The sequence below is a fragment of the Podarcis pityusensis genome, assembly GCF_964106645.2.
Source record: "Podarcis pityusensis genome assembly, chromosome: 18".
Classification (NCBI taxonomy): domain Eukaryota; kingdom Metazoa; phylum Chordata; class Lepidosauria; order Squamata; family Lacertidae; genus Podarcis; species Podarcis pityusensis.
Genome location: NC_138043.1, coordinates 4130768 through 4155091, shown reverse-complemented (window position 1 = coordinate 4155091; position 24324 = coordinate 4130768). Strand labels below are relative to the sequence as shown.

At 46.9% G+C, this 24324-nt stretch overlaps 1 protein-coding gene and 1 long non-coding RNA gene across 2 annotated transcripts in view; one reads left to right on the top strand and one right to left on the bottom strand.

The window, feature by feature from the left end:
* Positions 1 to 628: 628 nt before the first annotated feature.
* The window catches only part of LOC308467561, a 52480-nt gene continuing 28784 nt past the window's right edge, over positions 629 to 24324 (top strand). The window contains exon 1 of the long non-coding RNA XR_013981217.1: positions 629 to 2088. This is a non-coding gene — a long non-coding RNA (uncharacterized lncRNA). The remainder of the gene's footprint in view (positions 2089 to 24324) is intronic.
* POLRMT (RNA polymerase mitochondrial) overlaps positions 2819 to 24324 on the bottom strand; it is a 50992-nt gene continuing 29486 nt past the window's right edge. Inside the window, exons 16-21 of the mRNA XM_080988756.1 lie at positions 20097 to 20149; positions 17917 to 18015; positions 14372 to 14444; positions 11170 to 11261; positions 9447 to 9520; positions 2819 to 3874 (exon numbers count right to left, since the gene is read on the bottom strand). Of these exons, the coding sequence (XP_080844882.1) occupies positions 3825 to 3874; positions 9447 to 9520; positions 11170 to 11261; positions 14372 to 14444; positions 17917 to 18015; positions 20097 to 20149 (441 nt within the window). The 3' untranslated portion in view covers positions 2819 to 3824. The remainder of the gene's footprint in view (positions 3875 to 9446; positions 9521 to 11169; positions 11262 to 14371; positions 14445 to 17916; positions 18016 to 20096; positions 20150 to 24324) is intronic.

The following is a 24324-nucleotide window of genomic DNA, read 5'->3' as shown; positions in this document are numbered from 1 at the left end:
TGGTGAAAATGTTGGGGCAAACCAGAAACCAGGGAGATAGAAGCTTTAATAAGGAATGGGGAAATTTACAATTTACTTAAGAGAACGTTGCAAACAACCAAAAAACCTTGGCAGGATTTGAGTAACGCTTGTAATGTATTAGTGAAGCAATGGGTTTCCCAAACCCAAAACTGACTGTGCAGGCAGTTTGAAACTGCACCAAAATCCCTATTTTTCCTTAGCTAACTTGAGCTCTCGAGTCAATGTATAAACAAAAACCCGGCTGTGCTCAAAGCTCTCTCCTTTATCAGTTTGTGACGGCAAGTATGGCCTTGACTGTACCAGTAGAACAGAGAAGGCACGTCTGTGCCTTATCTTATGTCCTGACCACAAAGACCACAGACCCAGTCTGGGAACAGCGCCAGAGTGTGTTCTCGGAGAGGGTGACCTCTTGCTCCAAGATAAGAGTAGGAAGAGGAAGATCCTTTTATGGTCAGAAGTTCAGGAAGGAAGATCCTTTTATGGTCAGAAGTATAGGAAGGAACACCCTTTTATGGTTAAGAGTGCCGGAGCAGGGACATATGTGATGTCAACCTGCGTACATAGGCTGACGTGGTTGGATTCCTGGGGAAGGAGGGAGAGGATGCCTGGAGGATACATATATACTGCATGAAACTTCTCATTTCTTTGTACTTGCTGGGGACACACCACGCAGGTGCCTTTCTGCTGTTCCGGACAGCAGAAATAAAGAACTCTTTCTTTGAACCAACCTCGGTGTCATTTGACTTCCTTCCTCCTGTCCGGGAGCAACGCAGACCCAATTGGTAAACTCCAATAAGGCTACATTAGAAACTAAGGTGAAAATGGATTATTTCAAGAAAGACAGAGAAAATATATGAGATGCAGAAGAAAAAGTTTGATAGTGGAAACCATGGAACAGGGGAGGAGAGTCCAAGGATTCAAGGGATCCTAAATGTTGATGGTTATGACTAATGTTTGAATTCAACTGTATTCCGTAAAACTGAATAAAAAGTTTGTTTTTTATAAAGAGACTGATGGGAAAGATCTGAAACCAGGAAGACCAAGTATTCTTAAAAGACTGGAATAACTTTCTAACGTATTTGAGAGATCACTGTAAACAGCTGAAACCATTGGCACGAATAACAGTGACACTTGTAACATAAAAGGGATTTTGGATAATATGATTGTATAACAGATACGGATCACCGTAAAAGATGCAGGGATAAAATTTAGAACTGGAAACCGTGGAGGGAAGGAAGGAGGTCTCAAGGTTTGAAAGAACTTTTTTTTTTTTTTAATGTGCGAAAATGTTATGTTTATGGTGTATAACTTTTATGTAAAACTAATAAAAATAATTATAAAAATAAAAATGGGGAGTTACTCCGATCCCCCTTTAGAGCTAGCTGTTCAGGAGCGGGAGTCAAGAAAGCACCAATGTCGGTGAAGATAACTCTTTATTCAAAGAAACAAAACATGCTCAAGGCCTAGTGGTTGCAGTAGCCCTTTCCCAGTAGGTCTTGCCCCAAAGGAACGGCTGCAAGGACCGAGAGTCCCTGCCTTCCCACCGCTAAGGGTCCTCCACCGGTACCTTCTCCAGCAGCCTACGGCTCCATCGTCTCTCTTTACTCCGCCCTCTTCATATCTCTGCTGGTTCTGGGAAACCAGGGGGCAGAGGGGAACTGGTCGCACCAGGAGGAGGAGACTCCCTGGAGTCTGTTGCGGCAGGAGGGGGAGACACTCGTGCCTCATATCATCTCCTGTTTCCCCTTCCTCTCCCGTCTCCCGATTCTGCACTGCTCTCTGCCACGGCCTCTTCCCGCTCACTAAACCCTGTCGCCTCTTCCGCTTCTGCTACCTCTTCCCAGTCTTCTCAGCTGGGTGTTCTCCAGCTGAAAATTTTGCGCTCAGGACGCCATATTAACAACGTCGGCCACCTGCCTCCGGTGGCAATGAGTTCCACAGGTCGTGCGGTCCTTTTGCCTGCCTCAAATCTTTCAACGCTCAGCTTCATTGAGTTTCCTCAAGCGTTCGAGTATTAGAAGGGATAACGTTTTCTTCTCTCCAGCTACTTTCTCCGTAAAGGTAAAGGTAAAGGGACCCCTGACCATTAGGTCCAGTCGTGGCCGACTCTGGGGTTGCGGTGCTCATCTCACTTTACTGGCCGAGGGAGCCGGCATACAGCTTCCGGGTCATGTGGCCAGCAGGACTAAGCCGCTTCCGGCGAACCAGAGCAGCGCACGGAAACGCCCTTTGCCTTCCTGCTGGAGCGGTACCTATTTATCTACTTGCACTTTGACGTGCTTTCGAACTGCTAGGTTGGCAGGAGCAGGAACCGAGCAACGGGAGCTCACCCCGTGGCGGGGATTCGAACCGCTGACCTTCTGATCGGCAAGCCGTAGGCTCTGTGGCTTAACCCACAGCGCCACCCGCGCCCCTTACCTTATACAATTCCCGTCATGTCTGCTCCTATCTGCCTTTTCTCTAAACGAAAAAAGAAAAATGCTGCAAGCTTTCCCCAAAGGGGAGTTGTCCCTTTCCTCCTTGACTGTTTGGGCTTTCCCTTTTCTGAACATTTCCCAACTCCACCATATCCGTTCTGAGCGGAGGCGACCAGAACTGCAAGCAGGTATTGCTCTCGGTGTTGTTCAACTGCCTCTCTCCTTATCCCCCAGCCGCCAGCGGAGCTTGAAAGAACCCCACGGGCAGAGACTCAGTGTAGAGACACTGTGGGCTGCCTCCTCGCTTCTCAAGGCAAGAGCATTGGCCAAATTCATTCCCCGGAGTCGACGGATCAGAAATTCCAGAGGCGAGGCAGAGATTTCTTGTAGGCTTTTAATTCACAGGCATTGGCCAAGGGGGGGCGAGAAACACAGCTCTCCTGGTACAGCAAAACAGCCCTCCCCAGGCCACTCTGTCGGAACAAACTTAACCGTTCCCTGACGGAGAGGATAACACACAGCTGTCAACTTTCCCCTTTTTTTAAGGGAACTTCCCTTATTCCAAATAGGATTCCTAGCAAGAAAAGGGGAAAGTTGACAGCTATGGGATAACATCCCCTGCGGGGGAAGCTTGGGACTCGATTCTGCACCCCACAGGCAGTTCAAGGGGGCAGCCCCATGCCGTGGTACCCAAAAAGTGGCAAGTGGGACGATGCGGGCAGAACCAAAGCAGACAGCGCCAGGCAAGGGAATTTCACCCATATTTCTCTTCCCATGTGGTTCCTATGCTCTGCCGTTGCAAAAACGAATCCCCCAGAAGCTGTGGGGTCCTGCTCCAACCAGCCCCCAAAGGTTCGGGGGCTTGACGGGAGCTGGAGCCCAACACGGCGGCGATACCAGCCTTCAGAGTCGGCGCCAACTTGTGCCGTCCTGTGAAGGGAGGGGAAGGAAGCCTGTGGGTCAAAGCTACCATCTCCTGCCGCCACAAAACTCTCCTGGTTAAGGGCAAAGGTGCCCCTCCTCCAGAGGGCTGGCAGAGGTTCGGGGTGGCAAGCCAAGTGCCCTTTGGGGGGGCACCAAATGAGCTAAGCAGCACCAAGCCGGGAGGACGGCTTTCTTCCGTCGATTCTTCACCGATTCTTTGAAAAACAAACGAAAACAGTGGTTGTATAGAGGTAGCTGGGGCTGATCAGAGTTCTGGGATGGAAAGGAGGAAAAGAAAACCTGATGGAGGCTCAGGGCAGAGAGACTGAATACGTTTTGCACGGTGCAAGAAATTCCTCCCCACCGTTTTTCACTCTGGAGGTAGCAGAGCCCGTTCTGAGCCGGATTACGGGGCGACGCAGGGCAGGGTCCCTGGAACAGCTTCCGACACGCCTTCCGGGGTCAGCTGAAGAAGTAGGTAGACTCTTTAACCTTCTCCAGGTCGAAGTCACCTGGAAGGGAAAGAAAGTGTGTAATGTTCAGAATGCAAGTAGAGGCGGGATTTATGTATAAGTGCCGGATTTACGTATAAGCTAAACAAGCTATAGATTAGGGCCCCGCTCTCTTGGGGTCCACTAAAAAAATTAAAGGAAAAAACAACCTGGATGTACATTTCCAAAATATAAGATAAAAGACAAATAAAATAAAACCTACATCCAGCAACAGTGTTTTGTGTTGGGTAGGCTCCTACGATGTAAGTCATGGGCCCCGCCTGCTAGCCTGCTCCCTAAAATATCACTGGTTTGCTCCCTTCTATATATAGGGTGCCGACATTCTGCATGGACTGATGTGCAAATGGCTTGGGATACCTATGAGGTCCATCAATTACCATGTAGCATATATTCAACACAAAAAACAAAGGCAATTTGTTGTTGACAAAGGACAGCTGGACATAGAAAGGGTCACCATTACCTTCAGTAGCTTGGGGCGTCATCAAACAGAAATCCGGCCCTGATCCTGCCCTCCCACGGCGGGCAAACCAGCTGCCCGTGGAAAACTGACCTGAGAACAAGAGGCACCCCCCCCTTGCGGCAGCCAGAAGCGGTTCCCTCCCTGCGAGAAGTGAGGTTACAGGGAACCGGGCAGAGGGCCTTCTCGGTGGTGGCTCCCTCCCTGTGGAACGCCCTCCTGCCAGATGTCAAGGAAACAAACAACTATCTGACTTTTATAAGACATCTGAAGGCAGAACTGTTTTGGGAAGTTTTTAATGTTTGATGTTTTATTGTGCTTTTAATATTCTGTTGGGAGCAGCCCAGAGAGGCTGGGGAAACCCAGCCAGATGGGCAGGTATAAGCAATAAATAATAAGAATAATCGTTCTATTGGGATTGTAGTTCCATTTGTGTTTTACAAGCTGGTCTCTGACCGTAATAAATTTCATTAGAGATAATAATAATTGATGATGTTGTTGTTGTTGTTATTTAGGCCTGGAAGCGGGGAAGCATCTTCTCAGCTTCAAAAGCAAATTGGAAATTTAAGGACGAAATTAATGGACTACGCAGAATTGGACAAAATGACAGGAAGGATTCGAAACCTGCGGGACCAGAGATTTACAGAAGATTGGAAGAAGTATATGAATTATTTGAAGAGCATGTCATCAACAAATTACGCTAGTAGGAGTACAATAAGTTTTGTAAGGAGAAATATACGAAGTGTTGCAAAGTAGAAAAAGATAGAGATATTGGTTATGAGTTTGAAATGTAACCGGGAAGATAAGAAATGCATACTAAGAGATTAGAGTGGAAAATTTTCAGACAGGATGGATGGAAGTCAAAAATTTGAATAAGATGCAAAAGTATGTTTAATTATTGTTGAAAATGATATGATAAAAAAACTAATAAAAAAATTATATATAAAGAAAGGAAATTTGAGGATGGAAGCAGAGAGAAGAGAAGGGAAGGGAAGGGAAGGGAAGGGACAAGACTCTGTAGAAACTGGGCAGCCAGCCACAAATCCCCTGAAGAGGGTTTGTGTACGACTACAGAGATGAACTGAGAGCAGCAACAGAACACCCTGGGGAGGAAGATGGAAGGAGGTGGAAAATGCCTTTGAAATAAAGCTTTAGACAGCGGCTTCCCACCTCCAGATCGGCAGATGGTGATGGAAGTCTTTGGCTACGATTCAGGTGAGGTTTCTTTGGGCGGGAGGGGGGGCAGGTACTTATGCCCCTTCTGCAAAAAAACAACAAGAAGGCAGGACCAAAACGGTTGGTCTAAACCAGGGCTGCATTGGGAGCAAACCTGTGGATTTTACACTTTGAAGGAAGGAAGGTCCCGGAAGATGCCATGCGGGATCGGGCCCATTTAGTCCCACGTCCGCGGGTGGCGCTGTGGGTTAAACCACAGAGCCTAGGACTTGCCGATCAGGAGGTCGGCGGTTCGAATCCCTGCGACGGAGTGAGCTCCCGTTGCTCGGTCCCTGCTCCTGCCAACCTAGCAGTTTGAAAGCACGTCAAAGTGCAAGTAGATCAATAGGTAGCGCTCCGGCGGGAAGGTAAACGGCGTTTCCATGCGCTGCTCTGGTTCGCCAGAAGCGGCTTAGTCTTGCTGGCCACATGACCCGGAAGCTGTACACCGGCTCCCTCGGCCAATAAAGCGAGATGAGCGCCGCAACCGCAGAGTCGGTTACGACTGGACCAAACGGTCAGGGGTCCCTTTACCTTTACCTTACCTGTTCTCACAGCGGCCGACCGGGTGGCAGGGAGTTCCGCAGCTAAACAGACCTGTCCTGGACCTTCCAATGTCCAGGTTCGGGTCCAGTGTCAGGGTGGCACATGTAACTTTTTACAAACTCCCTCGCTTGCCTTTTGTCTAAACATGAAAGTTCCCAAACAACAGCAACCTGTCCTCGTTGGGTGTGACAGGGAGACACACAACCCACGGTGAGGACTAGGAACCTGGCTTCGTTTGAAGCCAGTCGCTGGTCCCCTGCAGTTTTGAGCTAAAAGGCCAACTCCATGCAGAAGGCCACGTAGGTGGTGAGAAAGGACAGGAGCCCCCCGTTTGAATCTCGGCCCAAGCTGCGAAATCAGAGAAAGCAGGAATTGCGATATTGGCTGGGATGTGGAGCTGATGAGCCCGCGGTGAGTGAAATGTTACAAACCGCCCCATGAAACGCCAAGGATGGCTACCATTTGGACTACTGCAATGCGCTCTACGTGGGGCTACCTTTGAAGGGGACCCGGAAACTGCAATTAATCCAGAAGGTGGCGGCTAGACTGGGAACTGGGAGCAGCTGCCGGAATACATAACACCGGTCCTGAGAGATCCGCATTGGCTCCCAGTACGTTTCCAAGCACAATTCAAAGTGTTGGTGCTGACCTTGAAAGCCCTAAACGGCCCAGTATCCCTGAAGGAGCGTCTCCACCCCCATCGTCCAGCCCAGACACTGAGGTCCAGTGCCGAGGGCCTTCTGGCGGTTCCCTCCTTACGAGAAGTGAGGTTACAGGGAACCAGGCAGAGGGCCTTCTCAGTAGTGGCGCCCGCCCTTTCCTGTCAAGGAAATAAGCAGCTATCTTCTCTTTAAAAGACATCTGAAGGCAGCCCTGTTTAGGGAAGTTTTTAATATTTAATGTTGTACTGTTTTTAACACTTGATTGGAAGCTGCCCAGAGTGGCTGGGGAATCTCAGCCAGATGGGCGGGGTATAAATAATAAATAAATAATAATAATAAATAAATAAATAAATAAAATAATAAATAAAAAATAAAATAAAATAAAATAAAATAAAATAAATAATAATTATTATTATTATTTAAGAGTTTGGTATGCCAACTGCGTTTTTTTACGCTAATCGGGCCTTGCTTGGATCCTGGCAACAGCACAGCAGACGCGATTCTCTCTCGGTTACCAACAAACAGATGAGCCAAACAGAGAGTCGGCTGGAAGCCGAAATGAAGAGGCTTAAAAGATAAGATTAGGAAGAGTTCAGCATAGCTGGGAAGTGAGGCGATGAAGGAGGAGGGTGGAGAATTAGGCAACGAACGGGGCAGCGTTGACTGGGAGCGGCCGCCGAGACCACATAACACCCGTCTTGAAAGACCTACATTGTCTCCCAGTACGTTTCCAAGCACAATTCAAAGTGTTGGTGTTAACCTTGAAAGCCCTAAACGGCCCAGTAGACCTGAAGGAGCATCTCCACCCCCATCGTTCTGCCCAGACACTGAGGTCCAGCACCGAGGGCCTTCTGGTGGTTCCCTCCCTGCGCGAAGCCAAGTTACAGGAAACCAGGCAGAAGGCCTTCTCGGTGGTGGCACCCGCCCTGTGGAATGCCCTCCCACCAGATGTCAAAGAGAACAACAACTAACAAACTTTTAGAAGACATCTGAAGGCAGTCCTGTTTAGGGAAGCTTTTAATGTCTGATGTATTACTGTATTTTGATGTTTGGTTGGAGGCCGCCCAGAGTGGCTGGGGAAGCCCAGCCAGATGGGTGGGGTATAAATAATAAATTATTATTATTATTATTATTATTATTATTATTATTTTCTGGAAATGTTTTCCCCCTGCCCAATTGCTGCGTCGCCAGAAATGGGGTGCTTTTCAGAGACCCGTACGCCCCAGGGCCCATGATTCACATCAGCCAGGAACCAGGCGCTGCGAAAATTAGCTTCTTCGCACACTTGACATTTTTGCTCCCCCTGAAAACTCTTTATAGCCACTTCCACACCAAACCGCTATGCCACCTTTAAACAGGCTGCCCACCCGCTAAATAATTCTGGAAACTGTAGTTTGTCTGGGGTTAGGAGAGCGTCCCCTATTTCCCAACCCCTCGCAGGGCTATAATTTCCAGAGCGGTTTTACAATCAACCACTCTTTCCTTGGGAACTGTAGTTCTGGGAGGAGAAATAAGGATCTCCAAAGAACTCTGGGCGCCCTTCGCAAACCGCATTTCCCAGAATCCTTTTTTTTGGGGGGGGAACCATGGCTTTTTAAGGCAGCACCATCGTGCTTGAAATGGATGGTGTAAATGTGGCCAAAGAAATATCAACAACCTCAGATATGCAGATGACACAACCTTGATGGCAGAAAGTGAGGAGGAATTAAAGAACCTTTTATTGAGGGTGAAAGAGGAGAGCGCAAAATATGGTCTGAAGCTCAACATCAAAAAAACAAAGATCATGGCCACTGGTCCCATCACCTCCTGGCAAATAGAAGGGGAAGAAATGGAGGCAGTGAGAGATTTTACTTTCTTGGGCTCCATGATCACTACAGATGGTGACAGCAGTCACGAAATTAAAAGACGTCTGCTTCTTGGGAGGAAAGCGATGACAAACCTAAACAGCATCTTAAAAAGCAGAGACATCACCTTGCCAACAAAAGTCCGTATAGTTCAAGCTATGGTTTTCCCAGTAGTGATGTATGGAAGTGATTGCTGGACCATCAAGAAGGCTGATCGCCGAAGAATTGATCCTTTTGAATTCTGGTGCTGGAGGAGACTCTTGAGAGTCCCATGGACTGCAAGAAGATCAAACCTCTCCATTCTGATGGAAATCAGCCCTGAGTGCTCACAGGAAGGACAGATCCTGAAGCTGAGGCTCCAATATTTTGGCCACCTCATGAGAAAAGAAGACTCCCTGGAAAAGACCCTGATGTTGGGAAAGATGGAGGGCACAAGGAGAAGGGGACGACAGAGGACGAGATGGTGGGACAGTGTTCTCGGAGCTACCAGCATGAGTTTGACCAAACTGCGGCAGGCAGTGGAAGACAGGAGTGCCTGGCGTGCGCTGGTCCAGGGATCACGAAGAGGCGGACACGACTAAATGACTAAATAACAATAACAACAAGGCACCTCTCTTTATCTCAACCGGCAGGGAGTTCCAAAGGCTCTGCCACGCTAAATGACTGAGTTGTTTTAAAGTTAAGAAATTTCAGTGGTATTAGTATTTATAGGTATTTGTACGGTCTGGGTTCCTTCGGTCCAGGGAAGAAATCTAAGGAATATACGATGGGATTGGCCCTGGCGTGGATTGTCTGCTGACGGAAGGCTCTCCCGGCCCCCCCCCAAAAAAGTTGCTATGTGCTCGTACCTTTTTTAGGGATGCTAGACAGAAGCTGAAACAGCCTCTGGTACTCATTCGCCTTCTTATCCTTCCACTCAACCCTGGAGAAGGAAAATATTATTTTCTGTAATAAAGGTGCAACCAAATAATAATTAAACCTATTTGCAGGAAAAAACAACAAGGAAACCTTCTTTGCTTTCCGCTGGACCCATCCCTGACTTAAGGCTTATGAACACAATCCTACAAGACTCCAGGAGGATGTCTCTAATAGTGTATGCACCTTGGGAACTACCTGCCACTACAAATCAGGCAGGCGCTATCCGTATTTTCTTTTCGGCATCCTCTGTCCTCATGGAGGCGCAGGTCAGTTCTGTGTCCAGGGCAGCTGTCTCCCAGCTCCATCTGGTACGCAGGATAAGACTCTCCCTGCCCACAGACTGTCTGGCCAGAGTGGCGCATGCTCTGGTTATCTCCCGCTTGGACTACTGCCATGCGCTCTACGTGGGGCTGCCTTTGAAGGTGACCCGGAAACTACAACTAATCCAGAATGCGGCAGCTAGACTGGGGACTGGGAGCGGCTGCCAGGACCACATAACTCCGGTTCTGAGAGATCTGCATTAGCTCCCAGTACGTTTCCAAGCACAATTCAAAGTGTTGGTGCTGACCTTTCAAGACCTAAATGGCCTCGGTCCTGTATACCTGAAGGAGTGTCTCCACCTCCATCGTCCAGCCTGGACACTGAGGTCCAGCTCCAAGAGCCTTCTGGCAGTTCCCTCCCTGCGAGAAGCGAGGTTACAGGGAACCAGGCAGAGGGCCTTCTCGGTGGTGGCACCCGCACTGTGGAACGCCCTCCCATCAGATGTCAAAGAAATAAACAACTACCTGACTTTTAGAAGACACCTGAAGGCAGCCCTGTTTAGGGAAGTTTTTAATGTTTGATGTTTTATCGTGTTTTTAATAGTCTGTTGGGGGCTGCCCAGAGTGGCTGGGGAGACCCAGCCAGATGGGCGGGATATAAATAAATTATTATTATTATTATTATTATTAGCCAAGGCAGCCCCCAACAGACTATTAAAAACACGATAAAACATCAAACATTAAAAACTTCCCTAAACAGGGCTGCCTTCAGGTGTCTTCTAAAAGTCAGGTAGTTGTTTATTTCTTTGACATCTGATGGGAGGGCGTTCCACAGTGCGGGTGCCACCACCGAGAAGGCCCTCTGCCTGATTCCCTGTAACCTCGCTTCTCGCAGGGAGGGAACTGCCAGAAGGCTCTTGGAGCTGGACCTCAGTGTCCAGGCTGGACGATGGAGGTGGAGACACTCCTTCAGGTATACAGGACCGAGGCCGTTTAGGGCTTTAAATGTCAGCACCAACACTTTGAATTGTGCTCGGAAACGTCCTGGGAGCCAATGCAGGTCTTTCAGGACCGGTGTTATACGGTCTCGGCGGCCGCTCCCAGTCACCAGTCTAGCTGCTGCATTCTGGATTAGTTGTAGTTTCCGAGTCACCTTCAAAGGTAGCCCCACGTAGAGCGCATGGCAGTAGTCCAAGCGGGAGATAACCAGAGCATGCACCACTCTGGCGAGACAGTCTGCGGGCAGGGAGGGTCTCATCCTGCGGACCAGATGGAGCTGGTAAACAGCTGCCCTGGACACAGAACAGCTGCCCTGGACACAGGGTAATAAAGGTTGATTGATTGAAATAGAATATTTGAAGAGGGGCGGGCGAAGAAAGCGACACACACTTACGGAACGTGGGAACAGTATTTCTGTAGCATGAACTGGGAGAGTTCCTCTAGAATGGGGTGCTTGTGGAGCTGAACAAACTGTTCGCGGCAGACCTGAAACGCAAGAGTGTGGAGACAGCTCAATTGACTAGTAAACTCTTGACCGAAGAACGGTACAGTGGTGCCCCGCAAGACGAATGCCTCGCAAGACGGAAAACCCGCTAGACGAAAGGGTTTTCCGTTTTTGAGTTGCTTCGCAGGACGAATTTCCCTATGGGCTTGCTTCACAAGACGAAAATGTCTTGCGAGTCTTGAGATTTTTTTTTTTTGCTTTCCCCCCCCCTTTATCTAAGCCGCTAAGCCTTTAATAGCCTTTTAGCAGCTAATCCGCTAAGCCGATAAGCCTTTAATAGCCGCTAAACCGCTAATAGCGCTAATCCGCTAATAGGGTTGCTTCGCAAGACGAAAAAACCGCTAGACGAAGACACTCGCGGAACAGATTAATTTCGTCTTGCGAGGCACCACTGTACACTCCTTCTGTCTGGGATGGTCGTCCCCTTCCACCGAGCGCACAGCTTCGGGAAGGATGCACATGGAGCGGTGAGGGAGGAAGGGGACACCCGCCTAGCCAGCCAGATCAGTCGAATCAACCCTGGCGATCAATGGGGTGACAGATGTCGCAGCCAGATCGCCCTCACATCCATGAAAAGCCCCCAACACGGTTCCATGGGTGATTCTGAGTCAGCTCCCTGGGACAGTCTATTGCTGTACGTTGTTTCTAAATTTAGTGTTGTATATTGTTTTAATTATCTGTTTTAATCATATTTGCACAGCAGTTTATAACGTTGTGAGTGTCCTCTATTTAAGAGGCTTCTACTCTGCAGCCTCTTATAGTTGTTTTATCTGCGAGTCTTTTAGTTCTTATGCTCTTACAGTTGTTTTAACTGCGCGTCTTTGTTGGTTTTTAGCTCTTATCTGTGTTAATTATTAGTTTTTTATCCATCCATTATCTGTGTTTAACCTTGTATTTTATTCGGATGTTTTATGCCTGTTTCCTTGTCCTCATTTGCCCTAACAATTATTGGTCAAAAATCCCAACTGCTATTTTATCGACTAGTAAACTCAGAGGAAACTCAAAGCAAAAATTTGCGGGAAAATGGGATGGTTATAGAAGATACGTTCAAAAATACAATAATAGTTTTGACTCCGTGCTAGCATTCAAGTGATAAAGGAACTAAAAAGAGGTGAACAACAATTAAGGATTTATTATGTTTTCAGAATGTATTAGAAAAATTATATAGAAAGGTTTATTGTTTTGTGTACATTCAAATGCAAGATAAAATATATGCAAAGGGACTTGACAGGAAGTCAAAGTTGAAGAAAAGATTTTGGAAGATAAAAGGGGAAAAAATATTTACTTTCATTATTATCATTTTGTGTGCATGTGTGGGTGTGCGGATGTCTGCACATATGTATGTTGTTGTATGCAATGTTTGGGAGGAAATAAGACGGTAAATAACAAATAGCAAACTAAATATCGATGTACGTAATTTTTATTTCTCAATTACCGTATTTTTCGCTCTATAAGATGCACCAGACCACAAGACGCACCTAGTTTTGGGAGGAGGAAAACAAGAAAAAAAATATTCTGAATCTCAGAAGCCAGAACAGCAAGAGGGATCGCTACGCAGTGAAAGCAGCGATCCCTCTTGCTGTTCTGGCTTCTGGGATAGCTGCGCAGCCTGCATTCGCTCCATAAGACGCAGACACATTTCCCCTTACTTTTTAGGAGGGAAAAAGTGAGTCTTATAGAGCAAAAAATACGGTATATTTAGTGGTAGTATGGCTGTATTGTTTTTGTTGTAACATAAAATCATTCAATAAAAATTATTTTAAGAAAAAGAAAAAGAAATGCAAGAGGGAGGGGGACAATCGCCGCCGTTGTCCGAAATGCTAGGACTCGCGGGCGCCCGGTGGAGCCAAATATCGGGAGATTTGGGGCAGGTTAAAAGAAGAGCTCCTTCGTTAAACTGTGGAACTCGCTCTTGCACAAGGCTGAGAAAACCACTCAGTTGGATGGCTTTAAAAGAAGACGAATTTGTGGCTGCGCTCTGCTCTGCACTCCATGGTAGAAGTACAGTTGTACCTTGGTTCTCAAACTTAATCCGTTCTGGAAGTCCGTTCCAAAACCAAAGTGTTCCAAAACCAAGACATGCATTACTGTATTTTATTATTTTGTTGGAAGCCGCCCAGAGTGGCTGGGGAAGCCCAGCCAGATAGGCGGGGTATAAATAATAATAATAATAATAATAATAATTATTATTATTATTATTATTATTATTATTTCCCATAGAAAGTAATGCAGAACGAATTAATCCGTTCCAGACTTTTAAAAACAACCCCTAAAACAGCAATTTAACATGATTTTTACTATCTAACGAGACCACTGAGCTCCCAGTACGTTTCCGAGCACAATTCAAAGTGTTGGTGTTGACCTTTAAAGCCCTAAACGGCCTCAAAGGCCCAGTATACCTGAAGGAGCGTCTCCACCCCCATCGTCCGGCCTGGACACTGAGGTCCACCTCCGAGGGCCTTCTGGCGGTTCCCTCACTGTGAGAAGCAAAGCTACAGGGTACCAAACAGAGGGCTTTCTCGGTGGTGGCACCCGCCCTGTGGAACACCCTCCCATCAGATGTCAAAGAGATAAACAACTACCTGACATTTAGAAGACACCTGAAGGCAGCCCTGTTCAGGGAAGTTTTTAATGTGTGACATTTTAATGTATTTTTAATCTTTGTTGGAAGCTGCCCAGAGTGGCTGGGGAGACCCAGCCAGATGGGCGGGATATAAATAAATTATTATTATTATTATTATTATTATTATTATTATTATTATTATTAGCCAACAGCCTAGTTTGCTGGCTACCTGTCATGGATGCTCTAGCTGAGATTCCTGCAACGCCGGGGGTTGGACTAGATGACATGGGGGAGCCCATTCTGACTCCAGCATTCTACATTTCTGTGACTAGGTGGGCTCCCGTCGGCCGGATCCAGCTAGAGCTCTTCTTACATTCCTATCCTCATTGCTACTTGCCAGGGTAAGCGTCACGTTTTTCCTGGTGAAGGGGGCTTTTCAAATAAGCAGGCCCGAAACCCTGACCAGGTTTCGGCGTGGGTCAGAGCTGAGATCTGGGGAGGCAGCAGAGGTGAGGGAGACCAGCTTACCCGATTCATGACATCGACTGTGAGCGCGTGAGTCCAGTAGCAGTCGTGCACGGAAACAAAGGTGAGCCCCTCCCTAGGAGACAGAAAAAAGTCAAGATGCACAACGGCTGAGGTCAAGGCTTTCCTGTTCAGATAAGCGCACCCAGATGCTGAGATATACCAATGTGAAATATATACCGTATTTTTTGCTCTATAAGACTCACTTTTCCCCTCCTAAAAAGTAAGGGGAAATGTGTGTGCGTCTTATGGAGCGAATGCAGGCTGCGCAGCTATCCCAGAGGCCTGAACAGCAAGAGGGATTGCTGCTTTCGCTGCGCAGCGTTCCCTCTTGCTGTTCTGGCTTCTGAGATTCAGAATATTTCTTTTCTTGTTTTCCTCCTCCAAAAACTAGGTGCGTCTTGTGGTCTGGTGCGTCTTATAGAGCGAAAAATACAGGTATGTTTTTGTATACTGTTTCCAGGTCACCTTCAAAGGTAGCCCCGCGGAGAGCGCATGGCAGTAGTCCAAGCGGGAGATAACCAGAGCGTGCGCCACTCTGGCGAATAAAGGCTTGGGGGGGGCAGGGAGCCTTCCCCTGCCCGAGGGCCACATTCACTTTGGGGCAAGTTCCAAGGGGCCACATAATACCGGTGGGGCAGGGCCAGAGGCCAAAATAGGCGGAGCAATGAATGTTAAGTTCGCAGCTTGGGACAAGAAAATCTGACCGCCTCCAGGATTATTTAATTACAGTGGTATCTCGGGTTAAGTACTTAATTCGTTCTGGAGGTCCGTTCTTAACCTGAAACTGTTCTTAACCTGAAGCACCACTTTAGCTAATGGGGCCTCCCGCTGCTGCCGCGGCGCTGGAACACGATTTCTGTTCTCATCCTGAAGCAAAGTTCTTAACCCGAGGTACTATTTCTGGGTTAGCGGAGTCTGTAACCTGAAGCGTATGTAACCAGAGCTGCCACTGTATTTAAATATAAATAATTTTTTGAGAAAGACAGATAAAGAGGAAGAGGCAGTCAGGCAAGTGAAAACCCGTTTGCTCCCTGACCGTCTCCTAAGCCACGGTCTCCCAGAACCTAAAATCTCCAGGTTAGGAGAGAGTCTGTGCCTGCAGAGACGCTGCCAACCAGTGCAAGCAGTGCTGGTCTAGATGGGAGCAGTGGCTTAACACTGCATAAGCCGGCTTCTGACGTCCCTTGATTGTGACTAGGGGCTGCCGTCAGTCTCGTAAAAGGAAAAACCGTTCTCCAAAATACAAACGGATTGGGAGGAGGGTAAAGGATGGACGACCCCTCCCTGTGGTCAAGGGCTCTGTTCGGATCTACCGTATTTTTTGCTCTATAAGACGCACCAGACCACAAGACGCACCTAGTTTTTGGAGGAGGAAAACAAGAAAAGAAATATTCTGAATCTCAGAAGCCAGAACAGCAAGAGGGATCGCTGCGCAGTGAAAGCAGCGATCCCTCTTGCTGTTCTGGCTTCTGGGATAGCTGCGCAGCCTGCATTCGCTCCATAAGACGCACACACATTTCCCCTTACTTTTTAGGAGGGAAAAAATGAGTCTTATAGAGCGAAAAATACGGTAATCCCCGGGCTGGGAGCACCACCCAGTGGCACTAGAGCAAAGAGCAAGAAAAGGAGCAGCTCTGAGCTAGCTACTTTCCTAAAAGCCATGCCCAGTGTATGCCGACGGGCTTCGCAAGTTGGATTATTTAATTTACGGCCCGGGGGATGCCCCAATATGGCCCCAAACCCCTGTGATGGATCAGGGCCACGCGCCTTTCTCGTGCTTCGAATCCGGCAGCTTGGGTCCTGCCTGCCAGAGCAGCAGGAAACAAGGGACAGCTCCGTCGGGAACAGAATGAGTCACTCAACATCCGGGTTGCGAGTTCGAATCCTACGTTGGGCAAAAGATTCCTGCAGTGCGCGGGGTTGGGATAGATAATGCTTCCAACCTTAATTTTTTGTGATTCTAAGAAAGCCAGCCGGCTCTGCCTTCCCTGTGGCAACAGCCCTTCGGGTACCGGAAAGGGGCTCTCTCATGTCAGCTCTCAGTAACTAAACATCACAGAATCATAGCTAGAAGGGACCCTGAATTTCATCATAGTCCAACCCCCCGAAGCAAAGATCCCCAGTGTCGAAGCGATGATTCTTCAACATCAACTTTGTTGGACTGGTCACGTTGTGCTGATGCCTGATTATCGTCTTCCAAAGCAACTACTCTATTCCAAACTTTAAAATTTGCCATACCCATTGAGTCAATCACCCATCTCCTACCACCCTTCTGTGAAAATCCCCACCCCACCCTCCTACTATATATAAGGGTCTGGTGACTTCTGTTTCAGTGTATCTGAAGAAGTGTGCAGGCACACAAAAGCTTATACCAAGAACAAACCTAGTTGGTCTGTAAGGTGCTACTGGACAACTTTTTTATTTTTTTATATACAGTGGTACCTCGCGTTACATACGCTTCAGGTTACAGACTCCACTAACCCAGAAATAGTACCTCGGGTTAAGAACTTTGCTTCAGGATGAGAACAGAAATCGCTTGCGGCCACACCAAAGCCAGAAGCGACCCCAAAACGTTGCGAAAACGGGCCAGAACAGTGGATTTGGGGGCTTTTCCAATGGTGTTTCAAACGTGTGGCTTTGCTTAAAAAGGCAGAGCCTCAGAATGTAACCCCCATGTAAATTGGGAGATGGAATGAAGAAACAATCGCGACCAAGGAAGAATGGCAAACCAAGTTGATAGACTACGCAGAAATGGCAAAATTAACTGGGAAGCTCCAGGAACCAAGAGGGCAAGAACTTTTTTTAAAAAAACAGGGGGAAATTTATTTAGGAGACCATCATAAGAAGATGAAAACATGAGCAGGATTTTAACCACACTTGCAACAAAAACTATGGACAGCTTTGATGGATACAAAATGTGGATAACGGACTGATATAATATTGACATTAGGACCCACGGAGGGGGGAAGTCTTGATATTCAAAGCAATCTCTTCATACGGATTTTTAATTGACTTGGTTATAACTTTATATTTTCTAAAATCAAATACCATATTCTTTGCTCTAGAAGACTCACTTTTTCCCTCCTAAAAAGTAAGGGGAAATGTGTGTGCGTCTTATGGAGCGAATGCAGGCTGTGCAGCTATCCCAGAGGCCTGAACAGCAAGAGGGATTGCTGCTTTCGCTGCGCAGCGATCCCTCTTGCTGTTCTGGCTTCTGAGATTCAGAATATTTTTTTTCTTGTTTTCCTCCTCCAAAAACTAGGTGCGTCTTGTGGTCTGGTGCGTCTTATAGAGCGAAAAATACGGTAGAAATGACTAAATAAGTAATAAATTGGGAGGTGCCTGTAGCATGTTAAGCAAACTACGAGAACGAATTTGTCAGAATAACTAACACAACTTTGGCGTTGCGGAAAGTTGCTGTCACTCTGTTGGCTGATTTCCCCGTTAACGCCGTTTGAGGAAAGGGAGCCCTGCGCCCCGTTTTTAGCTGCCTGGGGGATGGGGTGCCCCAAAAGCGTCTCAGAACACAAAAAGGAACCCCTTACCTGTGACAGTGCAAAGCTGTTAGCATCATGTGTGTGGAATCTAAGGAATGGATGAAGTTCGGAGGGAAAGCGTTCTTCTGCTTCACCGTGTCGGGCTTCCTGCGGGGAAGTCGAGGCAAGAGAGGATGTTTTAGGAGGAGGGCAGAGTCGCTATCGTGCTCAGTTCCCGCTTGCGGACGCCCTGGGCGATTTCCGGAGCTGCACGATGGTCAGCTGTCTCCCAGCTCCATCTGGTACGCAGGATGAGACCCTCCCTGCCCGCAGATTGTCTCGCCAGAGTGGTGCATGCTCTGGTTATCTCCCGCTTGGACTACTGCAATGCGCTCTACGCATTTGAAGGTGACCCAGAAATTGCAATTAATCCAGAATGTGGCAGCTAGACTGGGGACTGGGAGCGGCCGCTGAGACCACATAACACCGGTCCTGAAAGACCTAAATTGGCTCCCAGGATGTTTCCAAGCACAATTCAAAGTGTTGGTGCTGACCTTGAAAGCCCTAAACAGCCCAGTATACCTGAAAGAGTGTCTCCACCCCCATCGTTATGCCTGGACACTGAGGTCCAGCTCCAAGGGCCTTTTGGCAGTTCCTTCCCTGCGAGATGTGAGGTTACAGGGAACCAGGCAGAGGGCCTTCTCAGTGGTGGCACCCTCCCTTCAGATGTCAAGGAAATAAACAACTATCTGACGTTTAGAATGCAGCCTTGTTTAGAGACGTTTTTGATGTTTTGTCGCTTTTAAATATTATTATTAATATTCTGGTGGGAGCCGGCCAGAGTGGCTGGGAAAACCCAGCCAGATGGGCGGGCTATAAATAATTCTAATTATAACAACATGCCTTTTGAGGGAGGATTTTTATCCCACCTGCGCTGGATCCAAAAACGTTTCTACAACTGAAAGATGGGCAGGGTATAAATAAATAGTAACTATTATTATTATTATTATCAGTGCTCTTTTTTTCTTAAAAGATGTCTAGGGGTACTTCCATTTTCCTACTCATATTGAAATACTGCCCCTCTATGAGGCCAAACTTAGATTCGCCAAAAGTTAGGAGGTATGCGTACCCCTGCGTCGTCCCCCCATAAAAAAAGGACGGATGATGATGGTGATCATTATTATTCATGTGTGCATCGTAGCAAGCAATCTCTCTAGAAGTATTCCGCTCCCAGCTCCTGAGATTCCTGCATTGCAGGGGGGGTTGGGCTGGATGACCTCTGGGTTCCCCTCCCGAGTTGAGGGACCCTCTTCCGAGATGTTACTTGCTCGGACACACGCATATCACATCCCGCAACACCGGGAGGAGCCATCCCGGAATGGGCATTCTCCGCTCGCTCTCACACCCACAAGAAGGGGCGCTTCTTGCATGAAGGCAGCCCCCTAAGAAGGGAGAAAGGATGCGCTTTCCCCTTCAAAATTCCTGCTCTGGCCACCGGCAACATTTTAGCCCTGCTGTCAATCGGTTTGCACCTGTTTCATCAGATCAGCAAAGCTCTACGCAGAATTAGACAAATTAACAGGAAGGATCCGAAACCGGCGGGACCAGAAATTTACCGAAGACTGGAGTAAATTTACGAACTATATGAAAAGTATTTGTGATGGTCAGACGACGTTTGTAGGTCTGAAAGAAGTTCTGTGAGGGGTATTGTGGGGAATATTGTAAAAATGTAAAAGGTGGGATGATAAGTTAAGAGGGTAAAGACAATATAAAATTAAGTACTGTATTTTTTGCCCTATAAGACTCACTTTTTCCCTCCTAAAAGTAAGGGGAAATGTGTGTGCGTCTTATGGAGTGAATGCAGGCTGCGCAGCTATCCCAGAAGCCAGAACAGCAAGAGGGATTGCTGCTTTCGCTGCACAGCGATCCCTCTTGCTGTTCTGGCTTCTGAGATTCAGAATATTTTTTTTCTTGTTTTCCTCCTCCAAAAACTAGGTGCGTCTTGTGGTCTGGTGCGTCTTATAGAGCGAAAAATACGGTAATGCATAAAAAGAGAATAAGACGGAAGATCATGGGAGGTGCTGATGGAAGTCCAAAAAAAAGTATATTTGTAATAATTTGTGTGGTACGTTTTATAATTTGTATGTTAAAATTAATAAAAATATATAAAAATATCAGCAAAGTTCTTTTTGAGCCAGGCAGGTAAAACCTGGAGCCCCTCTCCCAAACCACCATGATGAGATACTCACTGGGTGACGTCGTGTCGCGACTTGAGATGGACCGACTGAATGGTGCTGTTAACCTTGGGGAAAGGAGGGTGGGGAAAGGAGAAATAAGTACAGGTTGACACATCGGCTTTGCAAGGAGAGGAAGGAAACTGGAGCAGCCTTCGGTCTCATTACACATTTAGAGGGACAGCAGGGGTTCAGAGTGGTTCAAAACCCTGCGAAAGAAGGTTACCAGACGTCCCCGTTTCCCAGAGACGGTCCCCAGATTTACAAATCATTCAGCAGTTCAAATCCCCGCAACGGGGTGAGCTCCCGTTGCTCGGTCCCTGCTCCTGCCAACCTAGCAGTTCGAAAGCACGTCAAAGTGCAAGTAGATAAATACCGTAATTTTTTGCTCTATAAGACTCACTTTTTCCCTCCTAAAAAGTAAGGGGAAATGTGTGTGCGTCTTATGGAGCGAATGCAGGCTGCGCAGCTATCCCAGAAGCCAGAACAGCAAGAGGGATTGCTGCTTTCACTGCGCAGTGATCCCTCTTGATGTTCAGGCTTCTGAGAGTCAGAATATTTTTCTTCTTGTTTTCCTCCTCCAAAAACTAGGTGCGTCTTGTGGTCTGGTGCGTCTTATAGAGCGAAAAATACGGTAGGTACCGCTCGGCGGGAAGGTAAACGGCGTTTCCGTGCGCTGCTCTGGTTCGCCAGAAGCGGCTCAGTCCTGCTGGCCACATGACCCGGAAGCTGTACGCCGGCTCCCTCGGCCAATAAAGCAAGATTAGCGCCGCAACCCCAGAGTCAGTCACAACTGGACCTAATGGTCAGGGGTCCCTTTACCTTTATATTTTACCCCTGACAAAAGTGAAAAGTGTCCCCGGATTCATTGAAAAAAAATCTGGTAACCTTACCGCAAAGTCCACTGGGCAAATCTGGGGCCGCCACTGTCTCTGCTAATCCAGAATGCGGCAGCCGGACTGGTGACTGGAAGCGGTTGCTGAGACTATATAACACCGGTCCTGAAAGACCTACATTGGCTCCCAGGAGGTTTCCGGGCACAATTCCAAGTGTTGGTGCTGACTTTGAAAGCCCTAAATGGCCCAGTAGACCTAAAGGAGCGTCTCCACCCCCATCGTTCTGCCCGGACACTGAGGTCCAGCTCTGAGGGCCTTCTGGCGGTTCCCTCCCTGCAAGAAGCGAGGTTACAGGGAACCAGGCAGAGGGCCTTCTCGGTGGTGGCCCATCTCCCTGTGGATGTCAGATGTCAAGGAAATAAACAACTACCAGACCTTTAGCATACATCTGAAGGCAGCCCTGTTTAGGGAAATTTTTAATGTTTGGTGTTTTATTCTGTTTTTAATACTCTGTTGGGAGCTGCCCAGAGTGGCTGGGGTGTCCTGGTCAGATGAACAGGGTGTAAGTAATAAATCATCATCATCATCATCATCATCATCATCAGACAGATGGGTGGAGTATAAATATTATTATACAGTGGTGCCCCGCAAGACGAATGCCTCGCAAGACGAAAAACCCGCTAGACGAAAGGGTTTTCCGTTTTTCGATGCGCTTCGCAGGACGAATTTCCCTATGGGCTTGCTTCGCAAGACGAAAATGTCTTGCGAGTCTTGAGATTTTTTTTCGCTCCCCCCCCTTTTCTAAGCCGCTAAGCCTTTAATAGCCGCTAAACCGCTAATAGCGCTAATCCGCTAAGCCGCTAATAGGGTTGATTCGCAAGACGAAAAAACCGCTAGACGAAGAGACTCGCGGAAACGGATTAATTTCGTCTTGCGAGGCACCACTGTATTATATTATATCATATTATATTATATTATATTATATTATATTATATTATATTATAGTATAGTATATTATATTATTCCTCAGGCTAGCCTACCCTGCAGGGACGTCGTCCAGATAACATGTGTCGCAGAGATCCATGCCTCCCACAACCGTGAGGTCAGTCAGTCAGGGCTGCAACTAATGAATGAAGCTTTCTTGCTTATTATTACTGTATTATTATTATTCAAAATGAAAAGCTTCTGTGTCCGGTGTCAAGTCCTACTCAAGAGCAGACCCACCGAAGCTGCTCGGACACGACACGCATTTCAACGAGGCGGCTTCTTGGAGGGCCTCTTAAAATTAGCAGCAGATATTTTATCCCTCGGAGGAGGGATGATTAAAACCACATTTATTTACTTATATTTTTCCGGCCGTGGGGGAGGGGGGGAGAGGAAAAAGGGGAGTTTGGTGCGCTCTGCCTTCCCCAGGCAGACCCATCGGTGAGGGCGGCGATCGGCTGGTTATTCCTGGCAAATGTCACCTTGAATTTTCCATACACCCCCCCTTTCTGCTGACTCACAACCCTCTGCCGGCTGAGTCATGCTTTGCCACTGCAAAAAGTTGACTCACTGCCCTGCCTGTCCTCAGGTGACTTTGATTCGCAGAGCAGCCCTTTTAAAATGTGGGGGGTTTCCCCCCCATGTGTGTGTGTGTGTGTGTGTGTGTTATCGGGTTGTTGTTTTTATTCGGATTATGCGTTTTGGTGGTTTTATACAGTGGTACCTCGCAAGACGAATGCCTCGCAAGACAAAAAACTCGCCCGACGAAAGGGTTTTTCGTTTTTTGAGCTGCTTCGCAAGACGATTTTCCCTATGGGAAACGTCTTGCAAGTTTGTTTCCTTTTCCTTAACACCGTTAATACAGTTGCGACTTGACTTCGAGGAGCTACTCATAGAGCGCGGTGTGGTAGCCTTTTTTCGATGTTTTTGAAGACTTTGGTGATTTTTGAAGCTTTTCCAAAACTTTCCCGACACCGTGCTTCGCAAGACGGACAAAACCGCAAGACAAAACTCGTGGAACGAATTAATTTCGTCTTGCGAGGCACCACTGTATTGTTACGGAAATTACTGGGGGGGGCACATCTTTAAAGTTAAATATTACAAATATTATGCTTGAATGTATCCTTCCAACTTGACAGCTCAGGGAAGTTACCTAACTTTAAAAATAATATAAAATCATCTCCTTTCCCAGTTTACTCCATTCCAAAGCTATTTTCCCCTTGAAAAAGGACTCCAGGAAGTTCCCAGAGGTGACAATTTCTGGGCTCATTGTTGGCCAAAGGAAGCCAAATCTCATCACCTGACTCGCCTCAGGCTCCAGACATGCAAAGGAACTTCTATTGTACTTTTGGGTGGTGGGTACTTAAGACATATTTGTCTAGGCTAATCTTATACCTGACTCTTGCCCTGCCATGTCTGCTTATGCTAATCTGGTACCAAGGACTTGTTTGGACATCTTTGCCAAAGTTAACCCCTCCCCTTTTGTGACATGTCAGTTATGTAGCAATGATGCTGTACGAACTGTATTCTGGGATATGGTGGGAAAGTTTTAAAAGTCCTCGTCACCCCATCCTCGGGGTTCAAAATTTGCTCTTTGAACCTATTGCGCAATCAACTTTGGTCTACAGCTATTTGCTCCAGTTGGCTGGACTCCTTCCTTTATTCCGCAGGGACCCGCGGGCTCTGAGTCCGACCAGCTGGGTGACTGAGCAGCCTCACACCCAGATTTTTCCCATATATATATATATATATATATATATATATATATAAAATAAATGAATTTTATTAGTATTTTCCACACAACAACAACACGAAAGGTATCAAAAAATAACAATACACAACACACGAAAATCAACATTCAAAAACTAAACAAAAAACAACAACAAATTCATATTTTATAAGTTAATATTATAAACACTAAAACAACAAGAAGACATTGACTTCCACCAATCCCACAGCACCTCCTTTATCTCTCCTTTATCTATCTATCTATCTATATATATATATATAATGAATTTTATTAGTATTTTCCACACAACAACAACACGAAAGGTATCAAAAAATAACAATACACAACACACGAAAATCAACATTCAAAAACTAAACAAAACAACAAAAACAAAAAAAACAAACAAATCCATATTTTATAAGTTAATATTATAAACACTAAAACAACAAGAAGACATTGACTTCCACCAATCCCACAGCACCTCCTTTATCTCTCATTGTGTCTGTTTTCTTTATCCTCTCTATCCTAACATCTCGATATAAATCCTTCTTTCATATCCTTTCACTTCACAAGGTTATTCCAGACTCAGTGGTTTTATATTTTGATTTTATTCTGCGCACTGCCCTGAGACCTCCGGGCGTAGGGCGGCGTATAAATTGCAATAAATATATAAATAATAATAATTCTTCCGCTT